The sequence below is a fragment of the Aspergillus fischeri genome, genomic scaffold, assembly GCF_000149645.3.
Source record: "Aspergillus fischeri NRRL 181 1099437636261 genomic scaffold, whole genome shotgun sequence".
NCBI lineage: Eukaryota > Fungi > Ascomycota > Eurotiomycetes > Eurotiales > Aspergillaceae > Aspergillus > Aspergillus fischeri.
In genome coordinates this window covers 220,021-240,738 of record NW_001509765.1, presented here as the reverse complement: position 1 = coordinate 240,738, position 20,718 = coordinate 220,021, and the positions used below count along the sequence as shown (strand labels likewise).

Below are 20,718 nucleotides of genomic sequence, written 5' to 3'. Positions count from 1 at the left end.
GCGACAGGAGATCACAAGAATATCACAAATGGGACCGAACTATGGACGCCTCGAAGCTGAGCCATAAACGCTGACCGGACTGGATTGACGTGGCTCCCTTCTTCTCCATAGCCCTTCATCATTGTTGTTCATTCCTTGATGCGTTCCTCTCATTCTCCCTCGTTGCCCTCCAACACAACCAACACGGCTACTACCTTGATACCGCCAAAACAATCCTGCGCCACGCTGGATTATCCTGATCTATTCTTCTGATCTTGGATTATTCAATCCCTAGAAATTACTATTACCAGCTAGTGCCTTCTCCTTCTTCCTCTTCAGCCAATACTACCAGTTACTGTCCTTGTTCGGGCTCCTGGCCTGCCTCCCTTCCCAATACTCCTGGCGTCATCTGCTATCTACCGCTCCCTCGGGCCTCCTTTCACATTCCCTTAAGCCCCTCCATCCCTCGGGATCGTGCCCTATAACATACTCTCTAAGCCCTTTAGACGCGAAAGAGGCTTTGCATCTGAACACCCCATCGTATGACTGAAGTATCCTTACTTTTCGTCTGGTTTCAGCTGCTGGGATTTTCTTACCTCGCCTCATCTCACCTCATGAGCGTATCCGACTGGATGCTGTGTCATACACGAAAACCTGGGCTGGGCGACTGTTCCATAAGAAGTGAAAGGATATTGTGATCTGATTTGCATAACACTTATTTATATATATTCTATCCCTACCTATTTTGTACCATCGTCTTTTTTTTTTTGTTTTTTTTGCTTTTTGGGATTATTATTATCTGGTACCTTTGATACCTGCCTGTTGGAGGCCTTTGAACAAAAACACCTCTGCTGCACTTCGCTTGCCGGGACTGACATTGCAGAACCCCGACGCATCTTTTTTTCGCACTATCGCATTCAAAGACATCATGGAATCTTACAGTGCATTATCGTGTCAAGATCGTTGTGCCCGAACAGGAGGCAGCTCTAGTTCGACCGACAGCGAAGCCTCGGATCGGTCGAAAAGCACGGCCCCTACGGTCTACAGCTATCGGCCCACATCTAAGCGACGGCCAGAAACGGATCGCTTCACAATGGACCCTAGGGATTCTACATCAACGTATGCATCCACGATTCCATCGACCGACGAGTTACCAGAAGACCCGCAATATGAGGTTATCGACCGAAAGCCGGAGATCTATGCCACTGACGCGATCCCTTCCAACCCAACCACCTTTGCAGAGCTATTCCCCTCATCCCGACGGCTACTGATTCGGCACGATGATTCCACACTAGATGGTAATATGAATCTACGGATCGACACTCTAGTGCCTCGAAGGGGCGGCTATCAACAAGATGTAATCCTCTTTCATCTCCGCATGTATGACTTGTTCTCGAGAAAGTTCTCATTTCGGCGCTACTGTCGGGAGTCTGGTCGTGAGATCTGTCGCTCGGAAAGGAGGCCCAGATCGTCCAGTATCGACAAGAGGCCCATCCTCCGGCGCTCCTGGAGCAGTGTGTTGGCAAGCTTGCGGCCTGGGTCGAGTGGGAATGGATCGATAGCTGGCGCCGAACATAAGCGCCACGACTCGGGATATCACTCGATCAAGCAGGAAGATGCGAATTTGGATGATGCAACAGCAGATGCCAAGGAGTGTCCCAGTCGCCCAGTCGCTCTCGCAGATACAACGGTGTTAGAGTTTTCTAATTATGCGCATGCGGAGGTCAAGAGGCGAGGCGCAGGGATACGCAAGCGGTACGAGTTTGAGTATTGGTCCACGAAATACCAATGGAAGAAAGAGTGCAGGAAAGAAGGAGATTTGCGGGAAGTGTCCTACCACCTCATCAACACGCGGACGTCCAAGACGATCGCTCACATTGTGCCCGAAATCCTCACGCCAGTGGAAGCTGTCGAGGAGGAGGGCAAGGGTGGTTGGGTTCCCCCGTCCTCAATGTGGATTAGCGATTCATCGGTGTACGAGAAAATGCATGAGGTTGCCGAGTAAGCTGGGCCCCCCTCCCCCTCCCAAAGACAAGAACAAGTTCCGCCTCACATGGACACGATACTGATCGTCTTGCAGTGTGATCGTAGCCACAGGATTGATTGTTCTAGTTGATGACTGTATCCGACAGCGATGGCACTCGAAACATCATACGGACCCCAGTCATCCGGCTAAATCGTCTTTCACAAAAAGCATTGAGTTGATGGGGCCTATGCGACTTATTGAAGAAGTGTTTCACCGGCGGGGATCCGCCTGATTCTAATGGATATGATGACGACGCGCGAAGAAAGTTGGGTCAATCCGTCGCCACTGTGGTCTGACTCGTACGTTAGCGAGCACTGCGCACTGCTATCGTGATGTCGACGTGCAGTGGCGCGAACCCAACTACCAGAATTTTCACAACATTGATGAATCTGGATAATGATGCCTGATTTTGCTGACGGTCATTTTCAGGCTGGATCCCGTGCATGTCTGTGTATCTGGTTCGCTGGCGACGCGGATCCCAGCTAGACTTGCTTGTTAGTTGTTGTTGTCGTTGTCTCTCGAATGTGTAACAGGAACTCTGCGGCCTCTAGTTATCGCTGTGTTGACACTTGTCGGTCGACTCTGGGTCGGATGACCTCCTTTCATTTCTTTTTTTGGAAGTATGACCAACGTGTATATGATTGCATGGTTATTTTTGGGATAGCGCTTCCAGAGTCTGTCTGAAGTGTGATAGGGAAATGATGGGTGCATAAAAGATCTTCGATTATTTCGCGTTGAACCGAGTCATTAGCAACGTACAGGAACCATGGTTCATGGTAGCCGACTGCCTCGCTAGCGAGTAGCGACTCCCTGGTGGGCCAGTCCAGCGCTTAAGATCAAGACGAAGCGCGAATGGTTTGCTTAGAATGAGTGGAAATGAGGAGCCAGACGAAAAAGGGGGAAGGAGGGGAGGGAAGAGGAAGAAAATCCTGGGATTGATGTTCCGAAAGCTCACTATCTTCTCCTTACTACCTACCTACCCTTACAATGTAAGGAACCTTGGCCTGGTAAGGTACTTACTTCTACAGAAGGCTGGAATGATTGGACCAGACTTTATCCCGCAACTTAAAGGAAGTCATTTTTTTTAATTTCCATTCCTTTTCCCATTTGCCCGTTCTCCCCTTGTCTCTATTGGCAAAAATGCTCGAGATAACAGCCGAGAGCTCTTCCAGCTATGGTCATATACCAATTAAGCTTGTCCTGCGGGCGATGCGGGGCAGATCGAGGCTCGTCAATGTCCCTTTTTATTCCATCGAATCAAAGGGCTTGATGGGCCTTCAATGAGCTCGTGTGGAAACGATTCAACTTTCCCCGGTGCTATGATAGATGAGGGCATATAGCGTCTGATGCAGGTGATCTATAACTCTGTGGTCCGCGAGACTTTTCCATCCACATCGCTTCGTCTCTTGCTGTCGCTGTGATTTATTGTTGTTCTGTAGATGACCGTGTTGAACAACGTGAAGACGCACGTATGTATGCCCAACACAGTGCCAGAAGAAAGCAACGAATCATGATGGTTCCTTTTCGGCAGACGGTTTGGGTCAACTTTGAGCCTAATAGACGTCTCTCTTCGCTGGCAAAGCTGTGCTCCATGCAAAAGGTTTGCTTTAACCGCACGAGCTGGCTGTTTCATCTGGTGTTGCCTTTTGAGTTGAGGTCCCTACCGGGATATCTCCAGCACCCTTGTCTTCTTCTGCTTGCTGTCGCTTCTTACCTGTCTGCAACCCCATGGCCCCATGGCATCTGTTCATGCAGAGCGGCCTGGTTTTCTGACCATTCGTTTTCCAGGGCTGACAGGAACGTTGTGTTTTTAAAAGTCCTCGGTCCAGATTCATAATTGAATCATTGATGAGCTGGCATTGTGGTCTCTGGGCCCGCTTTCGATCTTTACAGGGGCCTTACTGGCTGGTGCGAGCAAATCCTGACTTCAATTCGTCGCTTCTGCTCCTATGGGGCCCTCTCCGCTTTTGGGCAACTGGACCACACCCCTCCACTATGTGGTCATTCCAGAAGGAGGGGCTTCCGCCTTTCTTGTCCTTGGAGAAGCGTCCATGAGGTGTCTAGATTCTTCATACCCGATGAGAAGCAATGTTTGCTGGAATCAACGGAAGGAAAGGGGAGAGAGGATGTGACAAGGCAAGAGAAAGGAGACGACATGTCTGTTGTTCAAGGCTTCGGGTCTGTGGACTTGCATCCTTGTACGACAGCAGTTCCTTTTGCCTCTGCGCCATCCGATGCTTGCCATCAAATGGATCTGGTTCTCGGTGGAGCTCCGTCGCACCTTTTTCTTGGTAATTGGCGTTTCTTCAGGGTGCATTCTCAGTCGGCGTGCGCCGGGCCGTTCCAGCATTGCAGCCTCAAAATGATCCGCATGTTCTCCATCCAACTGGCGGCCTTTTGACTGGAGGACCAGGGAGGGGGGAGAATTTGCTGGCGCTGTAGCTTGTCCCCAGCGACATGCATAAGCCCGACTGTTAGGTTTCATGGTTAGGCTCCGTGTTTGTCACGCCAAAACAGTCTTTCTTGCACAGGGAAATAAAAAAAAAAAACGATTTGGGGTCAAGCATGGCCCACAGTTTATATGACCCCCCGCTTCCCATGTCCATCAGGGCTATTTGAGTGGGAAAGAGAAAATTCAAAAGAGGTATTATTGTCTTATCAAAAGCGAACACAAAAGACTCTTGGCTCGATTGATCCTGTTCCTTGAGGATCTTCTTTTTTTATTCATTTTCGCCTTCCAGAAACCGTCCGCATTCCAGTTGGCACTTGCTTGCCTCTTCTTGGGCAGAAGTTCTGCGGAGGGGTCGTTGGCTCTTGATATACTCAAATCTTCTTTACCCTTTAAACTCCTTCAATTTCAGCACTCATTATTGTGGCTGGTAAGGGACCACGATATCGCGAAGAATCGTATTATATTTTGGACAAGCAAACCACTTCAACATGGCCTCGACACAAGGAAATGTTGGTCGGAAGGTTGAATGGATAGAGAAACTTGAGAGTATGCCCCACTTGAACTACATTTTTCTTGAAGGAATCGTCAATGTGCCGTATGGGTTTATCATTCGAGGGACTAATTCCAGACTGTATCTTCCTTCAGAGCATTGCAAAACTGCAGGCCTTCGAACCCCGATGTACACATTGTTCTCCGATCGTCGAGGTAACTGAACCCCTTCGCCTCTCTCCATTCCTTTTTTTCTTCCCCTTTCACAGATCCTGATCGAGAGTATATTCTTCCTTTGCGTTGCATCTTCTCCGTCCACTCCTCTTCCTGGAAATCTACCCTTAGGTGAACTGAATGGTGCCCTGTATGTCGCGGCATCATGGATTGGGAGTAAATTTTCCTTCACCGACTTTTAGACCTGACAGCTTGTTGTACCAAGTGCTAACGGCTTTATGTCTTCAAACAGGAGGTCGGACAGCTTGGAGCTCCAGCGTGGAGGTACAAGGTCGATCATTTTTTGCGCGGTACTGGTACGATGGGAACTTCACAATTAACGCCAAACATGACGCTGCGGAGGTAGCTCTCACGTTCCTGACCTCCCAACAGCAACCGCAAGCTCGCAGCGAAACTCTTCCCGGAAAGGTGTGGCCGTAGGCAGACGAGCAAATACGGAAATACGGCTATGATAGGATGGGATTCGATGGGTTCGACACGGTTGAGAACTACTTTCATTTCTCTGTCTCGTTTGCTTGGGCTGGATCGATACCCTGCCTTTCTCCCCTCCGATTTTTTTTCTCTTTTTTGCTTTTTCCTTTGTGGCCCCTATTACCGCGTACGACGACTTGATGCCCGACTCTTCGGGTTCCGCAGACGTTATGTACAACATTCTCGGCTGTCGACATTCTTCTTTGTGCAATATCCTGCTGCAACAAGCACTGCAACACATCGATGACTACGATGCTGGAGTGGGTGGACAATCGGAAAACGAACATTTCCCGGTTACCGCTCGCCGCAACTTCTTTCTACAGGACTACAGAACACCAGCCCCTGCCATATTTGCTCGGCTCTTTTCGTTTTACACTCTCTATTACAAGCGGCCCGGTTATTCTCTTTTGTTCGACTTATCGACCTTCTGTACAATTCTCCTTTATTTCCTTTCAGTTTCGCAAGGCACTCGCACTACTGAGACCTTGTTACGATATTATGACGACAGAACAGTGATGGACAATTCCGATATTCGAATTTCGTTTCATTGCGTGCATTTTGGATTCTTGATGTCAAAATCTTTGACCTTTTTGGTGATTCCAGCGCCTGTGTATGTTTCTTGTGACAGTCATACCTAGACAGGTCCTGCAATTTGCTCCTTGTGTACGCGAATTGGATCCCACTGGTACTAAACGGGCTAGGGATTACAATTCTTGCTCGTGCGAATCGACCAACTAGGAAAAAATGGTCTCGTTTCTTTGCCACGTGCCAGTCCTGGGCCATCAAAATAGACAGTAGGACTCCCTTTTTCTGTTTATCCCATCAACTTTGTGTCCCAGGGTTGCCCCACCTTCTTGAACTTTCAACGTCCGTTGGGGACTTGGTGACGGCTCTAGAAGGGCTATTTTATGCACTAATAGTGCGGGTTCGTTGTCCAGCGGGAAATCGCGGTGTTAAATAAAGTACGGTTACAGCGTTCCGTATCCTTGGTTGCACCATGTCACATCTTGAGCTTAACCTTAATTTTCCGGCTGAGCGTTCGGCGTCCACGTGCTGACCGGATAAGTCTATTCCACTTGTGCGCCAACTGGTCATGGCCAGCCTCGGCTACGAACATTATGGGTTTATTCTTCTCTTTCGTCTCCGCGTGGCGTTTGCTTGATTACAAGGTCGCAGATGATATTTTCGCCAAAACTGTCTAGGAAAAGACGGGAGGGGAAATAAGATCACCATGAACCCCGTTCCAACTTCCATCAATATGCAAATCTTCTCCCGCTTGCTGTGTCTCTACGGTTCAACCACCCGTAATAACATCGCAGCATGATGCACCCCGCACAAACAAACAGGAGTAACCCCGCGTTGGTCCAGTGGCCCGTCGGGTAGCCCTTCTTCGCTTCGTTGGCTTTGTAAATCCACACGCCGACGATTTGGCCCGGGGCGCCGAAGGAGACGTTCAGGGCTATTGCTAGCCCCGTGCCGGCTGTGGAGCGGAGGTTGGAAGAGAGCCAGCCTAGGAGCGGGGGGATGCAGGCGAAGGCGCCGCTTGTGGCGACGATGAGGCAGCCGTAGCGGTGCTAATGGCACTAACGTTAGTGGATTTCTTGTAGGGAAGGAAGCTGGGGGAGGTACTAAGTAAGCGTCTGGTGGGAGGACAGCGGACGCTAGGAAGCCCATAGCGCCAATGAAGGCGAAGAGGGCGGAATGCAGGCCACGGCTGATGGTACATTGTTAGTGTGTGTTGTGAGGCATGGTGCTGAGGCGAGGGCTCGTACCTGTTGAAATGATCGGCGGACCAGGCTGCGGCTGTTGTCACGACATAGGCTACCGCCCATGGGGGCACTGTCATGAGCTGCGCGCGTAGGTTGGTATACCCGAGCCCGCTGGTGATTGCGGGCGTAAAGAGAGAAAGACTGGAAAACGGGGCGGATATGCCGAAATAGACCTGTTAAGAGGCATTAGTTGTGGGAACAGTAGCACGCTAAGAACAGGCAACGGACGGCATAGTGTGCGTAGAGACGCCAGTCTGTTAGCACAGCTTTGGCATCCTCCCAAGTCATGGCTTCGGCTTCTCCTTTGGAGCCTTCGGTTCGCAGCCGTTGAGCGGCGAGGTCTTTCTCTTCTCGTGTGAGCCAACGAGCTGATTCGGGATAATCAGGAAGGAAAATCCAGACTAAAACGGCTGAAGCGCACGAGGGTGCTCCCTCGATGATGAATAGCCATCGCCATGCAGATAGTCCATGGACCTGATTCATGTGGCCCACGCCGTATGCAATTGCACCGCCAAAGGCACCGGCTAAGGTAGCTGATGCGAGAATCAAGGCCACGCGAATGGAGCGCTCGGAGTGTCGATACCAGAAGGTCAGGTAGTAGACCAGGCCAGGGAAGAGCCCCGCTTCCATTACTAACGGGTGTCAGTCATTCCGTAAAACTAATCCTTGGTCTCAGGAGGGGGTATACCTCCTAGAAGGAAACGGAGGCCGGTGACTTGAGCGAAATTATGGGTTCCTCCCAAGCCCATTGTGCACGCGCCCCATGACAGCATCAGAAACGCAATCCATCTCTAGATTTCATAAGTCTCTGATTTCTAACGCAAGATTCTCATGGCATACACTCGGCCTAAGCTTCTTCAGGAAGTAGTTCGAAGGGACTTCGAACAGCGCATAAGCGATGAGGAACACCATAAGCGCAATCCTAGCACACGTCAGTACCTACGAATTAGCGTCCACTATTCGGACAAACCTACGTGTATTGATACGAGGTCATCTTAGTCTCGGACAGGAGGTCATTGTGCGTATCTTGGTTGAGGATCTTTGCATTTCCTATGCCGAGCAGGATGAGGACTGGCTGAGCAAGAGTTGGTTCTATGCTTACCAATGTTAGATCTATCCAGATAGCAGAGAAGATAGATCGCTGCACATAGAGGAACAATGCGTAAGTCTTGTTTCCAGACCAGTGCTTTCTCCTGAGGACTGCGGTATGATGCATCAGAATGCTGCTCGTCGATGTCCTTGTGGTTAACAATCAGCAATGACAGCTACACTCGAATTCGTATTCACTCCGCATACTTCAGACGCAATCTCAACATCGCGAGCATCTTCCACGCTGGGGTGGGGCTTCGGCTCGCTCATTTTCGCGGGTAGACAACGAAAAGCCGCGGGTAGAAATGAACAAGCTTTTGAGAAGCAATTCTTCTTTTGAGCGTATTTATAGTCTTGGGTGTGTCAGCACCTGTTGGAGCTCCCCCGCACAAGCGGGCTCCGCTGACTGGGGTAACTCCGTTCTGAAGAAAATATGATTCCACGATGTCGGTGAACCTCCGACAGTCATCACCGAAGATGGTTAACCACCTTTTAGGCAGGTAATAGATACAGTGTCAGTGATTGGTTGCTGTCATTACCGGAAAGGCCTTGGATCGGCCGGTGTGTCTCGGCATTGCCGTTGGCAGAGCGGACAATATTGCAGCCAGGAAAGGAAGATGAAGTCGTGTCAGCCTAGCATTGCAACTGAGCTTGGAAGCGATGTGATGCTTTTGTTGGAACGCGACTGATCTCTCGCAATCTCTCGACTTGGCCGTCCCTACAGCGCAGGTGGTCACTATGAAGATGCAGGCAGGGTATTACCCTTTGGTACTGACTCGATTCGCTTGAAGTGTGTGGTCAATTGGGCCACGTCAGGGGCCCTTTTTCAAGATCATGTGGGATACACAACCCAGATCACTAGAGGCCACTCTCAGTCGCTTTGTTTATCAGTCTTTTCTCTTTCTACTCTATTAGGATAATTTGGACCTTGTCAGTTGCACAGACTCACCAGTTGGCGCCAGAGGGCTCGACATCTACATAGTGCGGTAGACAACCTTGGACAAGCATAGCTCTCGAGTCGGCGTATCATGAAGAAGAATTGTTTCCTTGTCAATTCTTCTATCTTTGGACTCTGGCTGAGAAAACATAATACAGAATCCCACTGTATCTTTCCGAACAGAGAGGTATGCGAGAAAGCAAGCATCAATCTAATTGGTCAAGGGAAAAGCTTCGAAGTTTGCCCAGTTGGGTTAGCGCCAATCTTTATCTATCGATAATGATTGAATCGTGATTTTGTTGCATTTGTCTGCTGTTGTGCGTCAATTGTCTACCCTTCCTCTCTCAATGAAATGTCCTGCATTATATTCAAGCATTCATTTCTCCCATAACATTCTAAGAAGTATAAACAGTCGTACTTTGGCAAAACTATACTCCAATCCAGCTCTGCACACTTCCCAGATTGCAAACATGGCGACAGAAGCTACCCCTCCGCGCCGAAAGATGCCATCTGCATTGACTTTCGACCTACATAAAAAGTGCTCAGTAAGTTTTCTTACCCGTTATTTTTTCTGGTATATCTCAATTTTGAGCTAATCGGGACCAAACATAGACAACCAAAGCGCGCGCGAGCACCCTCCATCTCCCTCATGGCTCCGTCCCGCTTCCCATCTTTATGCCGGTTGCGACACAGGCGTCGCTCAAGGGACTCACGTATGACCAGCTGAAGCAAACAGGCTGCATGCTGTGCTTGAATAATACATACCATCTGGGCCTGAAACCGGGGCAGGAGGTTCTAGACCAAGTGGGCGGGGCGCATAAGATGCAAGGATGGGATCGGAATATCCTGACAGATAGCGGGGGGTGAGCTATGTCTGTGTTTTCCTCGGCCTGGGCTGACACTGACGCCTGCAATGTAGTTTTCAGATGGTTTCTCTACTGAAGCTCGCAAAGGTCACCGAGGAAGGTGTCCGATTCCTCAGTCCCCACGATGGAACCCCGATGTGTGTGTCCTTGCCGATTCGAAGTCTCAACGAATCCCACTAACCAGGGTCATTCTAGGCTACTCACACCAGAACATTCAATTTCTTTGCAGAACTCGATCGGCTCGGATATCATCATGCAGCTAGACGACGTCATTGCGACTACCTCTCCCGATCATGCCAGAATTCACGAGGCCATGGAACGGTCCGTTCGGTGGCTAGACCGCTGTATCGATGCGCACAAGTATCCCGAGAGACAGAACCTATTCTGTATCATCCAAGGCGGTCTAGACCTGGAGCTACGGAAGCAGTGCTGCGCTGAAATGGTTGCGCGAGATACACCGGGTATTGCCATTGGAGGTCTATCGGGTGGTGAAGCAAAGGAGGAGTTTTGTAAAGTGTATGTGTTGGCGTAAATGCGTACGGACTACATCGGCTGACAGTTATAGGGTGGATACGTGCACTGGACTCCTTCCAGAGCACAAACCCCGATACGTGATGGGAGTGGTAAGTATTAGCTTTGCCCCTCCGGTTGGCAGTCTCTTTTATTGACGCTGCTCAGGGTTATCCGGAAGATCTGGTTGTAGCAGTTGCCCTCGGTGCGGACATGTTCGATTGTGTGTGGCCGACGAGAACAGCCGTAAGGATAACCGCACGGAATCTTTTGAACGCAAATTCGACTGACCATTGATAGCGATTCGGAAATGCTGTGGTTCCTTCTGGCAACCTGAACCTACGCCATAAGTCGTTTGCCGAGGACTTCCGACCTATACAAGAAGGGTGCAGCTGTTCTTGTTGCCGGCCCAGAGATCAAGGCGGCTTGGGGATTACGCGAGCGTATCTCCACCACCTGGCTGCCAAAGAGACGGTTGGAGCTCATCTGTGAGACTTCCCTTCACGTTCGAGGGATGCTATTGCTAATTTCTCAACAGGCTCACCATTCATAATGTTCACTACTTGCTTTCCCTGATGGGATCCGCTCGCCAAGCCATTTTGGAAGATCGATATCCAGCATTTCTGCGCGAGTTTTTCGACAATCTGTATGGGGATAAAGCGAAATTCCCTGAGTGGGCTGTCACTGCGCTGCGTGGTGTTGGTGTTGATCTGCTGGCAGACTAGCATGCTTGCCGTTAGAGCGTCTTTATCTACATCACATAATCTCAAGACGGGTGTCGAGCATCATTCAACACCCTGGTACAACTGCCAGACCTCTAGAGTAATATTGCCGACTTAGGAATCGAATGTAATTTTAGCCTGGTAATCTGCTTATCACCACGTGATCTCGCGCGTCGCGTTCACGCGTTACTCAAAAAGTCCTCCACAAGCAATACCGACGAAACATCTCAATCACCATGACAATTCAATCCAAGAAGCAAACAAGCATCATGTCGCCGGCAGCCGTGATGCTGCAAGATACCCCCAGCCAAACTGGCACACCGAGTCCTCCTCATAACCCCGCACACGAGGAACATCAATACCTCAACCTCATCCGCACCATCCTCTCCGAAGGCGAGCATCGTCCCGACCGCACAGGGACAGGCACTCGCTCGATCTTCGCACCACCGCAACTACGCTTCTCGCTCTCCAAGCCTGGCGCAACACCCTCCTCGGACCCGATCCCCGTCCTCCCCCTCCTCACCACCAAACGCGTTTTCCTGCGCGCCGTCATCGCCGAGCTCCTCTGGTTCATCTCCGGATGCACCTCCTCCATCCCTCTCTCGGAAGCAGGCATCAAAATCTGGGACGGTAACGGCAGCCGCGAGTTCCTGGACAAAGTCGGGCTCGGACACCGCGAGGTCGGCGATCTAGGCCCTGTGTATGGATTCCAGTGGCGGCATTTCGGGGCGGAGTACATCGACGCCAAGACGGATTACACGGGCCAGGGCGTCGACCAGCTCGCGGAGGTCGTGCGCAAGCTGAAAGAAACGCCCTTTGACCGCCGTATTATCATGAGTGCGTGGAACCCGGCGGATCTGAAGAAGATGGCGCTCCCGCCTTGTCATATGTTTGCGCAGTTCTATGTCTCGTATCCGAATGGGCTGGACAACAAGGGAAGTCTATCGTGTCTGCTGTATCAACGTTCGTGCGATATGGGTCTCGGAGTGCCGTTCAACATTGCGTCGTATGCGCTGCTGACGCATATACTGGCCCATGTGACGGATCTGAACCCCGGCACTCTGATTCATACCATGGGTGATGCACACGTGTATCTGGACCATGTCGACGCGCTGAATGAGCAGCTTAAGCGGGAGCCTACAGAGTTTCCGGAACTGCGCATCAAGCGTGATGATCGTGGTAGTGGAGTTGTGGATGGTTGGAAGGAGGAGGAGTTTGAAGTCGTTGGATACCAGCCTCACAAGGCTATCAAGATGAACATGAGCGTTTGACCTCGTACAGGTTTTATACAGTTGATACCAGCATTTCTTATATTAGATTCTTGATTTCAATAAAGGCACCTCTGTGCATGCATTAAGAACGATCTAATAGTCGGAGCTCAGGGAAATATGTAAAAAGGTATCCAAAACGCTCTTGGTGTATCATATGCTAAATATGCAGTTCCAGATGGCAGAATATCCAGAGGAAAGAAAAACGCAGCGGATCACTCCTCACGACTTCCCCAGAATAACTCCCGCCCCTCTCAACAAGACAATAGTATGACCCTGCTTCACCTTCCCACCCCCGATCGTCTCCGAGAACTCCAAAAACTCCCCCGAATCCACATGGAAGATCCGCAACCGCTCCTCCTCCCCGGCCCGATTATTCACATTCTCAATCCGCAACCTCCGCGCCGCATCATCCAGCACCCGCCCAACCTTCCACCTCGAATCGAACCAAAAGTCCCCCGAAGGCGGCTCCGCCTTCTGCGCCTGCGCATCCGCCGTCCCAACCACATGCAGATACAGCCGCTTGTCAGCGGGGACGCTGGCATCGCCCTTGGCTGCCTTCTTGAGTGCATTCAGCTCCGAAATCCGCGCAGCCGCGCTATTGGCCTTGGGCTTCGGCGCCAGCGCCTGTCCCTTGTCTTTTCCCCATGTGCGCACCCGCGCGAACATCGAGCGGATCGTCTCGGCATTGCTTGGGCCCTGGTTGCCTGCCCGAGCGCCAAGCGGCGCGATCTTCGCGCACTCGTGCTCTTCCCGGAGCCGGTGGCGCAGACAATACTGTCTATTACAGTTTGGGCAGCGCACGCCGGGATCTTTCAGCGTGTTGATGAGTGTCTTGCAGTCGAGATGGGCGCATTGGTCTGAGTTGTAGATTGTGGGTTTCTGCGTGGGAAGGCTCGCGGTGCTGGTGTTCTGGTTTCCGTTGCGGCGGCGGGCCCATTCGCCGGCTTTGGGGCAGCGGTGGGCGGTTTCGGTGCGGTGGTCGAGGCAGAAGGTTCCGCGGCAGGATTCACAGCGGAAAGGGAGGAAGTCGAGTTGGTGGCAGTATTCGAATTGGCAGTGTCGGCCGATGGACTCTAGGTCCTTATCGGCCATTTGCGTGAAGGATTCTTGGGCGTTCGGGCTGGGTGTCCGGCCTTTGGAGACGGTTACGGGTGACATGGTGGGAATCACCTTTCAAAGCAGAATTAAATGAACGGAAAAAGAACAACGAGGGCGTCTTGATTATATCTGAATATAGAGAGAAAGGATGAATAATGCGCAACAAGAGATGGCGCTAGAAGCCACTGGCAACATGCGGAGAGGAGTGCCTGACTCAGCAGTCTCAGCACGACTAGTTAAATGAGGCGTAGCAAGCGGAGAAGAAGGTTCCAATGTGGCTGTGGCGCTGATTATCTGATCCGGAGATCGGAGATAAGCAAAGCACATCTTCTGTACGGATACCTCTCTGTAGACGCCGACACAGGTACTTGACTTGATAATGATACATAAAGAAGATAATCTGTTAAATTCAAACCATACTTATGAGGCATTCTTAGCATCACGGTGAAGAGACAAGGCTGGTTAAGAGCCAAACTAACGAACTCCGTACAACTCAGGGGTATATTCAAACATGACGGACTAAATCGACAAAAGAAGAACATATTGGATAACATGAAAGAAGGCAAAGTTGGCGCATGAAGTCAGGGGCGGGAACAGAAGGAAAGGCATTCAAAGATCGAAATGAATCAGGGTTGTTCGGGTTTATTGTTTTGATCATGCATAAGATCTGGATGACCAGTCCCTGCATTATCACTGTGGTTGAAAAGGTTTGGCTGCTGCATGGCCAGAGTCTGCTTCCCCCCAAGGACGGTGCTTGCCGCCGCAAAAGGAATAGGTCCGCTGGACGTAAAAACGGGAAGTCCATTCATTGTCTGACGCGCGGTTGTTGGGGGTGAGTATACCGTATATCGAGCGGGGAGGGATTCTGAAGCCAACGAGGACGGGGTTGCTGTCCCAGAAGGAGGCTCCTGCGTCGAGGTAGAACCAGATACTGACACATCCTTGGGTCTTTCCCAGCGAGGGCGATCAATAGTGACGTTGCTCAAGAGCGGCATTTTATTTTCAGCCAGCGGATCAGGAGACGAGACAACAAGCTCATCTGGTGCGTTTTCTGGGCTCTCTTGCTTCATCCGAATCATGTTCCTGTCGGAGTTGGCTATATTTGGACCAGAAGGCATCTGAGAGATGCTAGAACTCGGCGACGGGTGAGAAGTTCGTCTGGCAGTCGAAGTATGCGCGGTCGCGGTGACGCTTGAGGTTTTCTTGGAGGATCTCGGCGTCTTGGATGTTGTTGGCCTGGGAGCGCGTCTTTGACGTTCCTCTGTCGCTCTTCTCTCTTTCTCGCGAGCGGCGTGTTCTTCAGGGGTAGGGACCTTCAATTTGATGCTCAATTTCTTCACGCCGGCTGCCAAATCGTCCAAATCTGCAGGTCTGGAATCCGTCTTCTCCGTCATTCCTGCCTGTGTTTGGTCGGAGATAATCTTCTGATCATCGCCAGTGGCTGGCTTTGAGAGAAAACCAGACGGCACGCGCGGTACAGGAGGCACCTTGGGACCCTCGGACCGTTTGGGAGCAGCGGACCGTGATGGAGTGCTCGACCTGCTGCGGCTAGGAGACTCCGGAGGACAGCTACCCACGGCTATGCTTGCTTGTCCGGGCGTTTCGCTTGCCCCGACGTTTAACGAGCTTGAATTGATTCGGCCAGACTCGGCTGTACCCGAAGGCTTAGAAGCGATCGGCGTTGTGCTCTTTCTCCGAGTTGTCCTGACGCCAGGCGAGCTATCAGCAGTTGAACTTGGCAGGTCACCGGGGTCGATAGTAGTCCTCCGAGTGCTCTTCGTAACCTTTTTCTTTGGGGTCTCCGCCTTGGGGCTGCTAGGCAGTGAAGCCTTGGCCTTTCTCGTACGTAGCTGCATCCGATTTCCCTCCGGTGCCGCTGAAGCTGCTGACGCTGCCTTCTGGGCGGCCTGGGCAGCAGCCACAGCGGTCTGACGCTCCCGCCGAATGCGTGAAGCTTCCGCATTAAGTTCTTCCGGACGATAACTTGTGGTTTGACGATGGGTGGGAATAAGGATTTTGGATAGTTCGTGTGCCGCCGTAGCCCAGCCTACCTCTGGCAAGGGTACAACATCCGAGCCCGCCTGTGAGCCAGTAGACTTTCGATCCCGAGGGGCAGCAACGACTTTGGCAGCGAAAGATTGCGTTGGTGCAAAATAGGTGCGAGCAGACTTTGATTTTGGCGCTGTGGAAGGAGGTGGATAGACAAGCGCCTCCAGTTCGTCGAGTTTTGTTGGCGCCCACCACTGACTATCATAACCAATGTCAGATGGGATGCGCCGTGCTTCAGCTGGAGTGTCGCTGTCCGATACATGCAAGCGATCAAACATTTCGGAAGCCAGACCGACCTGCTGCTCATGGTTGACGATGGCCGACATTGTCGTTGTGTCTCCCAGCGCTGCGAGATGACTGAGGACGCCGCTGGTCAATGCTCGATTACTATAGCCCCCTTCCAAGACGCTGATGACACGCCCATCTACTCCTAGCCCTTCTTCCTCAGCCATCTGCACAACATCCGCGGTAAACTTCGCATAGAACTCGGTCGGTACATTCACTTGATGTCTCTGCATACCAGAACCTTCCCACTCACTCGCGTCAAATCCTGCGGATATGAAGATTGCCGCTTTTGGCGGAGTGTCGCCGGGCGCGCTATCAAGCAGGCGTTCGGTGTGCAGACGTAGAAAAGCGCGCGCTTTCTCTAACAGTACGGTGTATTTGGCGGCATAGATTTCCCAGAACTCCGCATCGGACTTCCACGTCTCCAAGTGGATATTCCAAATCGACTGACCGTGGGCTTTATCAATACACACACTAGCGTTCCGCACCTTCTCAAAATCACCATATTCGCAAGGGAATGAGTTTATGTCATGCAAGCTGAAGTAGCCAACCCTCGTTTTCTTGTGATTGGCCGCATTCCAGACCGCTGACACGGCTTTCTGATTCTGTTCCCATGCAATATCTTGCGAACCGTCGCCATGATGCAAGTCGAAGTCCAGGATAGCGGCATGGGTCAGGCCGTGGGTCATGGCAGCATAGGTTATTCCCACATGTACATTGTTGATCCAGCAGAATCCGGACGGATGAGAGGTAGAGCAATGGTGGCCAGGGGGCCGAATACAAACAAAGGCTCTTTTGGTAGTGTTGGAGTTGAAGACGACATCGACGCCTTCACAGACTCCGCCGAGCGCACCCTCAAAGGCATTCAAGGATTCGGAGCAAAGGTAAAGGTCGCCGTCATTGAGCGGAGCTTTTTTGGCAGATTCGCCGTCCTTTCCCGAGCTGCGCGGCCGAACCAACTCTTTGCCATTCAGAGCAAGTCTTGATTCTGCCGCATCACACATGGTTTTCAGTTCGTCCATCCACTTGGTCCCGTGGACATGAGTAACAGCCGCAGAAGTGATAGGCAGAGTCCGCAACGTCTTGCGGATTTGGAACGGCGGCGCGGGGAGCTGATGTAGATCTAGGTCAGGATGAGGCGCAAAGCGTTTCCCTGCATGGCGGCCGGCCATGAGGACATAAGCTGCGGATATTCCCACAACGCAGGCTTGTATCCTCTCGGGCCGTTCGACGATGTAACTTAGGGCGGTCTTCGATGTTCGTGGCCGCGAGAAACGATGGCCGTAGCATGCGTCATGAACGATTACCGCGACTTTAGAACGTAGGTCGGTGGATTGGTGTAAGTCGACTTCTCGTTGGAAGAAATCAGCGGCAACAGAGGCGGCGGTGGGCGCAGCTTGCTCCTGGGGTCTTTTGGACGGCATATTTGATGTGGAAGTGGGGGAAGTCGTGAAGTTGGAGGATGAAGAGCGTCGCGATAGACTGGGACGAGGCGAATTTGCGCCGGCACTATTGTGGGCAGATCGGAGCGACGCGGTCGATGATCGCTTCTTCAGGCTGGAGGTGGATTTCCGTCGTTCATCTCGTTCATCTCTTAGAGAATTGGAACTGTCAGTTCGGCGCGGTGCAGGATGCGCCAGATCAACAGAAGAACGCGCGGGGACATCTGGAGGCGACAGTAACGAAGATGGGGATGGAGAGGCTGGAAGAGGAGTCGCGGCCGCAGAAGCAATTGTCAAATGATTCAGACTATTGGTTAGATCGTTGGGATTGGGTGCGGGTGGTGGTGGTGGTGGTGCAGTGAATGTCGCCTGAGGAGGCTCGTCGCGCATGGAGGGGTCCATGATGGCAATAGAAGTGGCATTTGAACGTCAATCAAATGCTGAGACAGAAACTGCGACTGTGACGCGTTACTTTTGAGCGAAAGACGAGATACAAATGAATTGTATTACAGTTATCTGAAGCAGTTTAGTAGATAGGAGGTCGAAAGGAGAGAAGCGAGGGGGGAACAAGGAGAAAAAACGAGCCATCGTCATTCTTCCCCCTCATCCAGCCAAGGGGCAGTCGATCCCTTCCACTCCCCTTCTTCGGCGCCCTTTTTCTTTCATTATCATTGGGTTGTCGTTAAGTATGACGCGGATCAAACGATGATAACAGTGGAATGTTTCATCGTAAGAAAACTCAGAGTATTCCTCAAGGTCGAAAAGTCAAGTTCAGTGGTTATTTTGTTCTGATCAGAGATACAGAAGAGATCTTTCGAACACATGCCGAACGAGTCGCATAGATGAAGTTGCGCTGTGGATATAATAAAATTGAATCAATGGAATCTCGAGGTTTGCTCTATGGATCGTGATATGCATCTAAATGATATAGAAGAAGAGGGAGACAATGATATCATCACTTTTCCCAAAAGAGGAACGCCATTCCCAGCCCTCCAGAACACCACAAGCTTCTTTTGAGCTCCCCAAAAACACCGATCCCAAATCATAATGCATTAACATGACTGGCATCAATCCAGAAAGTCCGTCATGAATAGGGGAGATCCAAAGTCAGAAGGTTCGCGATCGCAGTCCGCGGAATTGGTACCACTTTCTCGATAACGCTGAGGTCTTCTCTTCGAGTGAACTGTCCGTCGAGCCAACCTCGGAGTTGCGCTCAGACTTCTTCGTCTTCTTCTCGGACTTGAAGCCTTTAGTGGCGTGGTGGTGGCAGAAGCATTGCATATGTACCGTTTCGATGCTGACACCCTGACAGCCATTGCGCTTGCGAGCTGCGCAGAGACTCTGGCCTGAGTCTTCTGCGCATTGGCACCAGGCGTACTGGGTATAGTACTGCCGACACATGATGATTCAGTGTTTATGGACACTATATGACCTCTTCGTGGTCTCGGTGCGTGACGATTTCGCGCAGGTGAAAATTGGAGTTGTGATGGGTCGGTTCCGCGGACTTCCGATATGTTATCAGGTCAGACCAACGAGGCAAGCCAGTCGCCAGTGATGATGTTGTCTTCAATATGAATTCAGCTGTATAGGTCTGATGCGCGGTGCAATCTCAGATCATAAGGGTCGCGGCTCGTTGGTGATTGCAATGGCTGATGGTTAGAAATCTGCCATAGAATGCTCTCTTTGTCTGCTGCGAGAGCCTCAGCTCGGAGTATCCGATTATTGACAGTCCAGCGGATATTTGTGACAAAGAGAGCACATAAAAGAATGCGGCAAGGTGAATTGGGTTTTAATATATAGGTCCGGACGTCAATGTAGTCATGTAGGTTAAGGTTACAGAGATTTCAGATACGAATGGGAGCAGCAATAATCTAGGGTCCAGCCTAGATCTTCCAGAGAAAAAAGGTTGCAGTGACAACGATAATGACGATGGCAGTGGTGATGTGATAATATAAGTGCAACAGAATGTAACTGACGTCAATATACAATGAAGAAGTGCCGGTGAAACAGTAGAGTAGCACTTTCGGATGGTTATGACTCTGTACATTTTGGCTCCTCTAATACCTCCAGATCTACGGAGTACTTAATATTCAAATCCTTTACTGTACGATTTTTGTATCTATTAATATTTCCCCCCAAGCATTGAAGGCTTACTGGCTTATCAATGGTCCAATCGCCTTTTCTTCCAGGGCGAGACTCCCGGTGGGCGGCTGATTTAGGCGCCTGCATTTCGACAGATGAAGATGGGACTACCTTACTGTTCTGATTGACTTTAAATTTTTATTCCCTCTTTTGCCCTGGTCGAAGGCACCCGAACGGCCATTCATCGTGAACAATGAATGGACATCGGCCAACTGCGCCTCATGCCGAGTAGTATTGTAATCCTTGGTTGTCAGCAGGCGGGTGAAAGGATCACCGTCAAAGAAACAAACAATATTTGTCTCAGTTTGAGTCTTTGACATGAATAATGAAAATGAGGCATACGGAAGTGTAGCCAGTCAGCCAGAGAATTGATCTAGGATGGGGAACGAATGGAGCCCGCGAAATTGGATGGGACTGTTTCGCTCCATCTGCTGTGGGTTTGCCGGACCACTTCGGCGTCAGAGGATGCAGATACGTAGTAGACTCATACCTCGTCTCCTCATAGTCTGGTACGGAGTACACAGTTGTATTCCACTGCAAATCTGCACTAGCGAGGTCACGCCAGTCCGCCAGATTCCGCCCAGACTCCGACATCCGAGTGATCATCATCGGTACTAATGAAAAGAGTCATGACGATGACGATCAGTTCAAGAATTCTGGACCTGCAGGACTTCGCCGGAAGCGGAACTGCTCAGTTTCCCCGGACAGTATCACGCTAGTACCCATAAGGCTTAGCGGCAGGTGTCTGACACCGAACCGTCAGGTTACTGCGTATCACGTGGCTACCTTGTAAGGCAGGCGTCTCTAACCAACTTTGGCTTAGTGTACTGCTGGTGTAGTTGGATGACTGAGGCACACTGTCCATCTGCATCGACCGATCCTCGTAT

At 51.0% G+C, this 20,718-nt stretch overlaps 8 protein-coding genes across 8 annotated transcripts; 4 read left to right on the top strand and 4 right to left on the bottom strand.

The window, feature by feature from the left end:
• Positions 1–907: 907 nt before the first annotated feature.
• Positions 908–1,984, top strand: NFIA_029160 (uncharacterized protein; the record flags this gene model as incomplete). The annotated part of the gene is made up of 1 exon (XM_001262380.1): positions 908–1,984. One exon carries the CDS (start codon positions 908–910, stop codon positions 1,982–1,984), a length of 1,077 nt encoding a protein of 358 aa, XP_001262381.1.
• Positions 1,985–4,945: 2,961 nt separating this feature from the next.
• Positions 4,946–5,600, top strand: NFIA_029150 (uncharacterized protein; the record flags this gene model as incomplete). Its single annotated transcript, XM_001262379.1, has 3 exons — positions 4,946–5,003; positions 5,103–5,162; positions 5,413–5,600. The coding sequence occupies 3 exons, from the start codon at positions 4,946–4,948 to the stop codon at positions 5,598–5,600; spliced, it is 306 nt and encodes a 101-aa protein (XP_001262380.1).
• A 1,304-nt stretch (positions 5,601–6,904) lies between these two features.
• NFIA_029140 (putative MFS transporter) lies at positions 6,905–8,779 on the bottom strand (the record flags this gene model as incomplete). The annotated part of the gene is made up of 9 exons (XM_001262378.1): positions 6,905–7,225; positions 7,281–7,365; positions 7,424–7,593; positions 7,649–8,052; positions 8,109–8,211; positions 8,261–8,342; positions 8,395–8,470; positions 8,523–8,685; positions 8,717–8,779. 9 exons carry the CDS (start codon positions 8,777–8,779, stop codon positions 6,905–6,907), a joined length of 1,467 nt encoding a protein of 488 aa, XP_001262379.1.
• A 1,137-nt stretch (positions 8,780–9,916) lies between these two features.
• On the top strand, positions 9,917–11,547 carry NFIA_029130 (tRNA-ribosyltransferase family protein; the record flags this gene model as incomplete). Its single annotated transcript, XM_001262377.1, has 8 exons — positions 9,917–9,991; positions 10,059–10,309; positions 10,366–10,449; positions 10,508–10,828; positions 10,878–10,935; positions 10,991–11,068; positions 11,123–11,310; positions 11,361–11,547. The coding sequence occupies 8 exons, from the start codon at positions 9,917–9,919 to the stop codon at positions 11,545–11,547; spliced, it is 1,242 nt and encodes a 413-aa protein (XP_001262378.1).
• Positions 11,548–11,780: 233 nt separating this feature from the next.
• NFIA_029120 (thymidylate synthase) lies at positions 11,781–12,815 on the top strand (the record flags this gene model as incomplete). Its single annotated transcript, XM_001262376.1, has 1 exon — positions 11,781–12,815. The coding sequence occupies one exon, from the start codon at positions 11,781–11,783 to the stop codon at positions 12,813–12,815; it is 1,035 nt and encodes a 344-aa protein (XP_001262377.1).
• A 219-nt stretch (positions 12,816–13,034) lies between these two features.
• Positions 13,035–13,973, bottom strand: NFIA_029110 (AN1-type zinc finger protein; the record flags this gene model as incomplete). Its single annotated transcript, XM_001262375.1, has 1 exon — positions 13,035–13,973. The coding sequence occupies one exon, from the start codon at positions 13,971–13,973 to the stop codon at positions 13,035–13,037; it is 939 nt and encodes a 312-aa protein (XP_001262376.1).
• A 566-nt stretch (positions 13,974–14,539) lies between these two features.
• NFIA_029100 (histone deacetylase hosB) lies at positions 14,540–18,091 on the bottom strand (the record flags this gene model as incomplete). Its single annotated transcript, XM_001262374.1, has 1 exon — positions 14,540–18,091. The coding sequence occupies one exon, from the start codon at positions 18,089–18,091 to the stop codon at positions 14,540–14,542; it is 3,552 nt and encodes a 1,183-aa protein (XP_001262375.1).
• A 705-nt stretch (positions 18,092–18,796) lies between these two features.
• Positions 18,797–19,090, bottom strand: NFIA_029090 (uncharacterized protein; the record flags this gene model as incomplete). Its single annotated transcript, XM_001262373.1, has 1 exon — positions 18,797–19,090. The coding sequence occupies one exon, from the start codon at positions 19,088–19,090 to the stop codon at positions 18,797–18,799; it is 294 nt and encodes a 97-aa protein (XP_001262374.1).
• Positions 19,091–20,718: the final 1,628 nt, after the last annotated feature.